This window comes from Dromaius novaehollandiae, chromosome 2, assembly GCF_036370855.1.
Source record: "Dromaius novaehollandiae isolate bDroNov1 chromosome 2, bDroNov1.hap1, whole genome shotgun sequence".
NCBI lineage: Eukaryota > Metazoa > Chordata > Aves > Casuariiformes > Dromaiidae > Dromaius > Dromaius novaehollandiae.
The window spans coordinates 119167428-119178185 of NC_088099.1; the positions used below are offsets into that span (position 1 = coordinate 119167428).

General features: G+C 34.7%; 1 protein-coding gene across 3 annotated transcripts in view; it reads left to right on the forward strand.

The window, feature by feature from the left end:
* Positions 1 to 9476, forward strand: part of MIB1 (MIB E3 ubiquitin protein ligase 1) — an 83820-nt gene extending 74344 nt beyond the window's left edge. For all 3 annotated transcript variants that reach the window (XM_064507291.1, XM_026122758.2, XM_064507290.1), the window contains exon 21: positions 3796 to 9476. In XM_064507291.1, coding sequence (XP_064363361.1) covers positions 3796 to 3936 — 141 coding nt within the window. In that variant the 3' untranslated portion in view covers positions 3937 to 9476. The remainder of the gene's footprint in view (positions 1 to 3795) is intronic.
* The last annotated feature ends 1282 nt before the right edge of the window (positions 9477 to 10758 follow it).

Genomic DNA, 10758 nt, shown 5'->3' on the forward strand with positions numbered 1-10758 from the left:
AGCGTCTGTTCTACTTTTTAGCATCACTGGGTGAAAAGAATAAGCTTATCTGTTGGCTGTTAAGCTGGCTGCTTCTGCACTAAAATGATACGTGCAAAACATGCAAATGAATGCTTAAATCCAAGTAATCTATGTTCTACAGATGTCTTAAAATATTTCTGATATTTTATGGACTTGCAAAAGATTCGAGTTCAATGTTGATCTGGTAATAGTCTTTGTGGATCGGGATGCGAGAGGAGAACTACTTAATTCTACAGTTTTTCTCCTTGATGACATGTTATCTCAGGTTTTTTTTCAATTCTCATAAGTTGTTCTCTTTTATTCCTAACAGTCTTGTGTCGTAGTTTTGGGATTTATTTTCCCATTTGTTAGCAAGAAGCTTTTTAATATGAGAAGGTTATGTTGCGGTAGTGAGAAGAGAATACTTGTTTTAAATGTGTCATTTTCTGTGTGTTATATTTTCTGGTTTTGAGATTTAAAGTGTTAAATAAGATTTAATATTTAAATTATTTAGGGATTTTAGTTTACTCTTTTGCTTTGAAATGCTTTTATGTCCAATATTTTATTTGAAATCAGCATAAAACTGAAGGTTGTTCCACACCTATTTGATTAAAAAGAGGTGCTGATCGTTCTTGAACGCATCTTGGCTTGAGGCTCTTTTTGCTCAGTCTCTTTTCTGCTTATTCATACTTGTGAGAGGGCTAATGAGTGGCAAGTTGGATTTGATAAAAATTAAAATTACTCATCTATATCTTTAAATTTATTCTTGAAGTTATGCACAAAATTCCATTTTAATCATGTATTCTTTTGATTTGTGCATTAACAGCTCACTTTTCAAGTTACATTGATGTTTTTGTACTTAAAATTCATTTATTCTCTTTCAGCAGGTATAACCCTATGTTTCAACTCATACCTTCAATGATAATCTAATATGTTAGTGCAGCAAGCTTTTAAAACCATTTCTGGTGCCAAGCAGAAGTGATGCCTGATGTCAACAGAATCTCCCACATCTGATGACTACACCATTCTTCAGGGATTCCCTTAATGTGAACCCTTTTGACTGTAATTGCAATACCTTCGCCCCATTTCATACATATTCACCATCATCTGTCTGATATCTTTATGTATGTTCCTTCACCATACTTGCATCATTTTCTTTCTGCTTAAAAATAAATTTATTTTGTCACTGTGCACCTGTATATTGTTGGAGAAAATGTTTTTAGTAATAAGGGATTGATATTTCTAGCATTTTAAAACATCTTGCTGGTGATAATTTTTTTTTTTATTTGAGATATCAAGGCCAGTTATAGGTATGATGAGCACCTTTTCAGTCTGTTTTTTATTTATCCATATAAATAATTCTTCCATATAACAGACATGGTGCCTTTTTATACCTCTTATTTCCCTTCAAAAGATGGGAATCAAACGATTCATGCAGATAAAGGATAAGAAATCTAAGATGTGGTTTTAGGCAGAGAACATTCTAGCAAATTAACAGTACGGTAGAAATATATATTGCTTGTTTCATGCTGCTTCAGCAAAAATTGAGTGTAAGACATGTAAAGAACTTGCTTCCACTGTAAAAGTGCATATGAACTAATAGTTAAGTAAGAAATATTCCTTAACAGTTGGATGAAACTCAAAACATTTGGGCTTGCGTCCCTCTGAGAAACTGCTGAACTAATCGAAAAAATCCTTGTCAGGATAGAGCTGCGTAGCAATCGGGAAGTTCCTGCCAGCTGAATTCTCCTACTGTATGACATAAATGTTTTTTTAAAAAAATCATATTAAGGAATAAAACAGCTAATACATTTGAATTATTTTTCCATTTATATTAATCAGGAGAAATCTGGGCTATTTGCTAATACTGCATGGAATTGCAGAAAACATCTAGAAAAGTGTTAGTAATTCTGTGCTTCATTGGATGAAATTATCAAAAGTAATGTGGCTTGAGCAGATTTTTTGAGTCTCATGATGAGTGTATTCATTTTCAAATGATGGTGTGGCATTTTAGAGAGAAACAGACGCTTGTAACTTCAATACTTGTAGTATTATATTTAGGCACAAATCATTTAAGCTAGGAGTGTAGAATAAGGACTAGAAGTTTTTTCTCCAAAGATAAGGTTGGGTTTCCTTTGTCACCCTTTGTCAAAGGGCATCATGCCGATACTATTAGGTTATGGACATGTGTCACCGGACAGCTGTGTATTAATAGAAAATTCATAGATATTTTGTTAATTTTTCAAAGACTGCAAGTCATTGGAGGAAGCATGCTCTAATTGTACCTTTGGGATATGTAGATAAAGACTTGGTGTGAATGAAAAATAGGCTGCGCTGACTGTCAGGCTGCCTTGCAAATTTTTAGTTTTTGAGAATGCTTTGGTATGATACTATTGAAATTCTGACAAAGCTGGAACATAGCGGAGAGAGAAATTTTTGAATGTGAATTGACATAAGGCTTTGTCTGGAAGTATTACTTCTCTGCTAGCCCATTATACTGATTTCCTGCAGATTAAGGTAGGCATTTGGCCAAATTCCATTGAGTTTAAAGCCTGTATAAGCACACTGATGTTAAAATTGTTCAGTCTTCAACTAAGCCAACTACCCTGCGATGTAGTATCTACTGATTACATAAAAAGAATGCTCTGTGGATGCTATCTCTCTCTAACTGAAGTAACCCCCCCTAGCTTTTAGTATGGAAACAAGTCACAGGTGCAAGGTAGTGATAAAATGAATTTGTGTTTGAATTATGGGCCCCGTTAATGTTTCTTGTCATACATGAGATCAACATTCATAGGTGTTAGACATGAGTAGTGCCTCAGATCTGAGGACATTGTAAATCGGATTTGTTGGACTATTGAACAGTCTAACAATGGATTTTACGTTCATTTACTAACATTTGATACAATTGTTATAAATAAAATTGTAATATAAGGTATGGCTGCAATATCTTTATGGTGAAGGAACATACCTTATAAATCCTGCAGTTTATGTGTGTGACAAAAGGTGAAGGACATTGTTCCTTAGCGGTTTGCTACAAAATGAACTTTTCTGTTTAAGAGCTTTAGGGGATCTTTCTTGAGCATTGGCTATCACTTTAATGTCCAGCAATTAAAATTGATTTTAAAAGTTTGCTGTGCTACTGTAATGACTAAAGGACACAGATTAAGTTGTTCTTTGTTTGAAACTTGAAGTGTTCTGTTGGTTGGAAACCTAGATTACTTCCATGAACAAAAACAGGAATATACTCTAGATCAGTACTGAGTTTTTACATATGATACTGATTGTACCGCATTTATGTTATTTATGCTTACAATTGTTACTTGGTGTTTAAAGGTAGGTACATGAATGGCTGGATAGTCTAAGAAGTTAGTAAATTATTCAACTGAGCATTGCATGACATAAAACTGTGTGTTGTATTTGTTCCATGAAAGATGGAAAAGGGAAATGTTGCTGAACAATATCTTAGCATTGCAAACTTAAGTGATGCTATTGAATTTGTGATATCGATTGCCTTATTTAAAAGGATTGCATTTGGAATAAAAACACCTAGGTTTTCTCATGGAGGAGGAACGTAAAAATAAACTTTGTTAGCTAAAAACACAATTAAAAAAATGGTTTTCAGGCTATGGAATACATGCTCAGTGGCTTGGTTATGCTATGAAAATGATCTGTTATGCTTAAGATGGAATTTTAATTGCTAATTTTCAGTAATTCAGTAGATTAGTAGTATTGCATACTCGATAGTCTATCACTACTGCCATTGACTATGTAACCTGTCAAAATCTCTTACAGACTATGTGTCCTGTCTGTTTGGACCGTCTGAAGAATATGATCTTTCTCTGTGGCCATGGAACATGTCAACTTTGTGGAGACCGAATGAGTGAATGCCCTATATGCCGCAAGGCAATTGAACGAAGGATTCTTTTGTATTAAGTAGTGGAACTGTTGTCATTTATTAGTTTATTAAAAAATAAGGACATTTTGATGATTTTAAATCTCTGTAAGCTTGAAAGGCAGTAAATGGTTCTAATGAAAACATTTCTAATACTGTAGCACAGGTTCACTACATGGTAATTGTTTAAACACTGTGGACACACCAAATAAGAGAACAGTATTTGGATAGTCAGTTTTAGCTTTATTCTTAAAAGATATCTAAGCTTAAAGCTAACATAAAGCAGTCATTTTTTATTTTCTTTCTGTTGTCCTCAAAGTGTAAAGGGACAATCGTGTTTTGGTTTCTTTCGTGTTTTTTTCAATGTATGTATCAGTCAGGTGTGAGTGGTATGGATTTTTTTTTTAATATTGTCAGTTACTATCAAATATAAATATTTAGGGTTTTTTATTTTAAGCCTCTTTGGAGAATGTTCAAATGTCCTGTGACAGTTATGGTTCACAATAATTTTTATCTTAAGATATAAAATAAAGCAAAATCAGTACAAAGTGTACACATTGTAGTAATAAATATCATACTATTCCTGTAAGAACAAACCTCGAAACGTAATGTTAAAGTAATTCTAACATTAATGTGCCCTTTGTTGCTATGATGAATCAAGAAGAAGAGATTAGTAGAAAGAGACAAATTTGACTCTAGAAATACTATGTTCGTAAAACTGCACTTCATAGTCTAACAGGTTCAAGCTAACTTAAATAGTGAACATCTTAATTCTGCTAGACACATAACTTTGTATGGAATGGTTTTTACCTTGATTGCAAAGGAAAACATTTGAGCAATGGGTCAGTTATCTGTTTCACATAAGTGAATTTGATCAGTTTTAGGGGAACAAATATATATGCAGGTCCATATAAAAATTCTGGGTTTATGAGTTAGAAGAACTGGTGAGGAAGTTTGCAAAAGTTAAACTTCAAAATCAGGCTTTTAACACACATATATATTACTTTCCTCTTTTAAATCAGTTTTGTTGTCTTGAGGCAAACAGTATCAGCAGCAAAGGAGAAGATTTAATATTGCTTATTTGTCTAAGTTGGGTGTTAACACCAAAACTTAGCTGGGAATGTTAATAGGTAATGTAAATCAAGATACTGTTGACAGAGTGGGGAATTTTGTGAACCATGCCTAGGTGAGATGGAGTTGGCTGGGGGATTAGCTATCGCTAGTGTGCCATACAGAGGTATTCTTGACTCCGAGAGTGCCACTGGTAGGAACTGCAAATCATTAACATTTTGATAACAAATAGCCCTTCCAGCTTTTTGGATGGAAGACAGTATGCTGATTTGAGGTTCTCTGGTAGCTAGTAGGAGTATGTGTTTACTCTTAAGTGATTCAGCAGTTTACTGAGTGCATATTTTATGTAGCCCTTTGCCATCTTGCAGACCTCATTTGGGTATGTTCTTGCAAAAACAGTAATGATGTGTACACTGGCGTCACTTAGATGCCCTACATACAGCTAAGAATAATTTCTCATTTAATTCCCATTAGATGTGTCAAAAGCATGGCAGAAGGGATAGCTCAGGGGAAGATCCAGGTAAGGATAAAGGGATAAAACTGATCTCTTGGGAAAATCGATCTGCCTTTTTAAGTTTGTGCGGATTTGCTTGAGTTTTGCAAACCGTGGCAAAAGTCTCAGAAGAATGTTACCAGTAAACTTTAAAGATACGTGAACTTTTTTTACCAGTAATCTTGAAACACTTCACAGTGTTTTTCATGAAACTACCACACTGATTTGGAAAACCAGTCTGTACAATGGCTGTTAACAAGACAGGCTGATACACCTTGCTATAGCCGTCTTTAATCCTGATGCAGATTTGCAAATGTTCATCATTCTTTTCACTAATTTTTCCCTGGACACAATCTTGATCTGGAGTCAGTACACTGTTTTGTATTCTAGTAGTCATCTGTTCTCAGATATTCCTTGTTCCTGCCTTTTTGGCCAAACCAAATAGTTCTTCCCTTTCTTGCTTCTTTGTTCCCTATTCTTAAATATCAAGACTCTCAAGTAACTTTGATGGAAAACTTCTGGTAATAAGGCTTTTTTCTATTCAGCATTTCCTTATCTCCAGTTAAGCTCTGAGTGCATATAATGTATTCACTACATTTTTTCTTTTGGCTAATATGCATGTCACTAACCCTGACTTCTGCAGCTTGTATTTGGCAGCTGAACAGTCTACAGTGCACTTCATAGTTTCCTGTCAGTCTTCCTTCAAAAATAATTTTCTAATAGGACACTTGTTCCATCCATTCTGAGTTTTATTCTGTAATATATCCAATCTGTAGTTCAGTTTTCTCTAACTTTGGTAGACAGATTTTGAATATTGTTTCCTATTTATTCTTCGAGGGACCTCTATAAAATCAGCACAAAGGACAAACAGGATGGATTTCTTCTTGATAATAAAGCTCAAAATTGGAATCTTATTATAGCAGCTGATATTTTCCTAATTCTTTTTCACTGGAACAAACCAGAATTACTCAGAAGTAATTCAAACTTACATTAGTTGAATAATTCACTTGAGCAAAAAGTGATCTAAAGCATCCTGGGCGGGAAACTGGAGTTGAGTGTTAAATACTCCTTATCTGCAAGAGGCCCAAATTTAGTGTAGACAGGTAAGTGCTTATGTTCTCCAGCAGAGAAACTATAAGTTACTTTATAACACTGTTAATCCCTGGAGACCATCCCAGTCCTTTAGAAATACAGACAATGACTGAAAGTATTGCTGTAAGAGCAGTTGTAGTCTTTTATGCTATGGTCACACCAGATGTGTGGGACTACACAGAAATTTGTAATTGGCCTCATTGGACAATGTCATGTGCAATTCGAAATTAAAATACATCAGTGTCAGGAATTTAATTTGATGCTATCGTGATATCAAGAGAAAGAGCTGAATTAGAAAAACTAAGCACATTAGAAAATGTGCTTAAAGTGTTAATGTAGGCCTCTTATTAACAGGTGAAAGAGATGTATTGGGAAGGCTATGCAGTGCTTTCCTTTCAAAAGATTTAATGAAGAAAAATGTTTGCAAATCCAGTATTGCTTTTGGAAGTAGATCTTTAGATTCATATACTGTCTTTGGATTCAGGGTGAGCTAGTGTTGCTGAGGAAGGTAGTAAGTTCATTCAAGCAATTTAGTAGCCAGTTTGCTGTCTAGTATCATTTGTGCAGTGTGCACAGAGTGCAGATGTTTATTGGATAACACTTAATCAGGAGAATGAAAAACGGAAGCTCAGATTGGAAGCCAAGAGCAGTGGCAGCAAGTAGGAGAGTTGGCATATGTCATTGTGCACCAATCTTCAGCAGAAGATGGAAGTGTAAATCTGATTATTTTGGAGCGAAGTGGAAATGAGAAAAGAAAAAATGAGTAAGTAGGCATTTCACTTTAACATACTGTAAAGTTAAAGAATTGAAACCTTTGTTTTTTGAGTCCCCCAATATTTAATAGCAGTTTTGAAATTAAATTGGATGAAATACCTCAACTTGTTTCTTGAAACAATCAAGAAGATACCTAATGTATATTGCTCAGATGTAAGGTATGCTGAGATGTTAAGCATTTTTCATTTCTTAAGTCAGTAAAAGATACAGATGGTCACATCAGTATACAGTGGTTAAGATGATAACCTAAGAGACTAACAAAATATGCTAAATAGTTGTAACTTGTTAACTTTTCTAGGAAATGTATTTGATTTCCTCCCCCCTCGCCAAGCTTGCTCCATAGCACCTGCTATACACTAAGCTCCAGTAGGACTCATGGCACTTTTTGAAGTTTGGGCCAGTTACCTATTTCCCATTTGTTGAAATACCGTGTACTTGCATGTTAGGGTTTGGTGGGATCCCATTTCACTGAAGTGGATACTGAAAAATTAGACCAGCAAGAGAATAAAGAAAAGTTACTTTGTAAATGCGAATGTTTCATTAGAAGCTAATGCTCTTAACTTGGACTGAGTGAAGTTACAGCAGAATTTCGCGAGTACTTGTGCCTTGTCAGCATAGACTTACAATCGGTATGTTAGCTTGTTTTAAAGATATATGAAACAATACTTTACAAATCTAATTTGATTAAGTAGTTATTGTGTAGATATTTTCTAGAGATAAAGCTTTATGTATGTCTACTTATTTTTAGCAGTATTATTCGCAGTTTATATAGACATGAAATTGTTTGAAGAGATTGCTTTAAGCTAATGATCTCTCTAAGCTTCCTCTACAGTACTGCAGATTAAATGTCAGAAACTTAATTTTGCTCTTCAACTAGTGGCCATAAACTGAAGAGCCTGTCCTGTTCTTCGTGCTGCATGTGCCAGATTCAGATTTTCACTTAAAAAATCACTACAGTGTAACTTTCAGTAATGCTACCTCCTTTCTGTCAAAGTATTGAATTATACTCCAGTTCCTTGTCTTTGGGAAGGGATGGGGGAACATTTCAGTTTTGTTTTGCTGCATCAGTTTTTGTGCCTGAATACATTCTGAAGAGTTTTTACTGACTGTATAAATTACATACAATAGACGTTTGTAATTTGCCACCATGTACGTTATGTATTGTTCTTGCGTCCATTGCTGGAGTTCATACTGTTGTCTTTTTATCTCTTCCATAACTTGTTTTTGTTGACAAAGCAAAACTGTCATCCACGGAAGTTTTAGTGTGTGCCATTTCCATAGCTAAGCCTGTGGTAAATATGAAAGTTCTGACTCAGGGCTTTTTAACAACTTAAACACATTCACAGTATTCTTCAGCACATCTTGAAGAATATTAGACATGTAATGACTGTACAGTGCCTTGATAGAACTATTGTATAGGCAGTAGCCATAGTCTTTACAGAATGCAAGTATCTTTTGAATTCAGCTAATGAGCTTGTTAGTATATCTGTAATACCTTGCCAGATACATACATACTTTTATTTCTGTAAAGGATAATTAGCAAATTTAGCTTTTGTTAAGCTTTTTGTAAGTTGTGTTTGATTTTTACACCAATCATGGGGGTCTGAGGGGCATAGTATTCAAATTACAGAAGCAGCATCTGTGGGAAAGTAAGTTGATAAAATGTTCTGTATATGACATTTTCAGTGTGAAGGGAGATGATATTTTATAAACAACTGCCATTTTAAAACTGCTTTATTCTGGCCTAGTAAGTCTTTTATAGGAAAGAAAAAATAACAGCAAATCTGTACGTTTGCATGCCATTTCATAATTATGAATATTTGTCTCATTTTGAGCTTCTAGGAAGTACTTTCTTTGTCCCAAGCTTAGTGTCTTTATGAATGCAAAATATTCGTATTAGAAAGTAGGTTTTAGTGAACCACAACGACATTTTTGCTTCTGTTAAAAGCAACTTTGTATTTTTAGAAAATTGTAGATTTTGACATGACTGTTTTTTGGAGAATTTAAGGTTATCTGTGTGAGTGTAGTGGATTTCTGTATGCAGATAGCATTACATAATTGCTTTCATTAAAACTGCTTAGCAAGGTCTAAGCTTTTCGAAAAAAATGCTGATGTACTGTATGGTTAATAAAACTTATTATATAAGATGTATTCTGACTTTTCCAAAAGCTTTGTAAAGGGTTATCTCACTGAATTAATACTGGCTTTTTTGTGTATATATCACTGGGAAGAGGGTGGCTGCTCATTCGATTAGATCCTTTATAGTCGTAGTACTGTTAGATGTCATCATAGATTAGAAAATGGTATACCTGAACAAATGTTTGGTAACTGTGTTGGTCATTGATTTGTGATGTTTCAAAGCACTCCTGATTTTATCAAGAAGGTTTTCCATCCAGACTTCAAGAACTCTGGTTCTTTAGAATGTATCCCTGAAGACTGAGTTTGTAACAAGATGGAAAATGGTATCTGCTTTGAATGTTCCAGATACTCAAAAACAAAACAAAAACAAACAAAAAAAAAGGCAGATACTAATCCACACTGTAGCAGAAGCATACTTTTGCACAAGGGCAGATTATGATGTACCAGTAAAAGGTTTGAGTTTTTCTTTTTTAATCTACGGCATATGAGCAAGCTTTTCTGTAAATAGGCGGTTCATAATATTGAGAGCTGCTATGAAGTGTGCTAGATTCTCCTCTTTGCTTATAACTGAATGGCCTTTACAGATCTGCCTCCATGAATATGATCATTTAAAAATCTTCTGCCAGATGTGGTAACTGTCACATTCTCAGACAGCAATTGCTGCATCACAGTTTACACTTTTAAATTCAATTTAATGGAAGCATTAAAAAAAAAAAAAAAGTAACTAAAATGGCAGCGAGACCACCCAAACTTAAAAGTGTTTTAATTTATCCTAGTGTACAGGTGAAAAATGAGCTGATGAAATAAAATATTGTGATGCTTTTTTTTCTCAATTTCTCTTCTCCCTCCTCTTCCCCCCCCCCCCCCCCCAAAGAAATGTAATACATGCTGGAGCCTAGCTGGCATATTGTTTATTGCTCATATGCACTCATTCCTTCCTTATAGGCAGAATATAGAGCACATCTGAGTTATGAGAAGATGTGGCAAACTGCTTACATTTGGAAAGTGTGGTGAAAATATCCACAATGTGCGTTCATTTCTGGGAACTTAAATAAGAAGCTCTGCTCCCTTAACTTCGTTTAGTAGATAGTTGCTTGGGCTGGGGCAGGTAAGAGGGGTTTACATTTCACCTCTCATAGATGCTTTTAAATTTACCTTGTAGTTCTTACTGTCTCTCCATGCTGTTTTCAGCTCCACTGTTGCAGATAGTTATTTGAAATTGCATTGCCCCTCATCTTACAAAACTAAGCAAAGGACTTGAAAAGTAAACTAAGATTAATAGGATTTTTTTCGA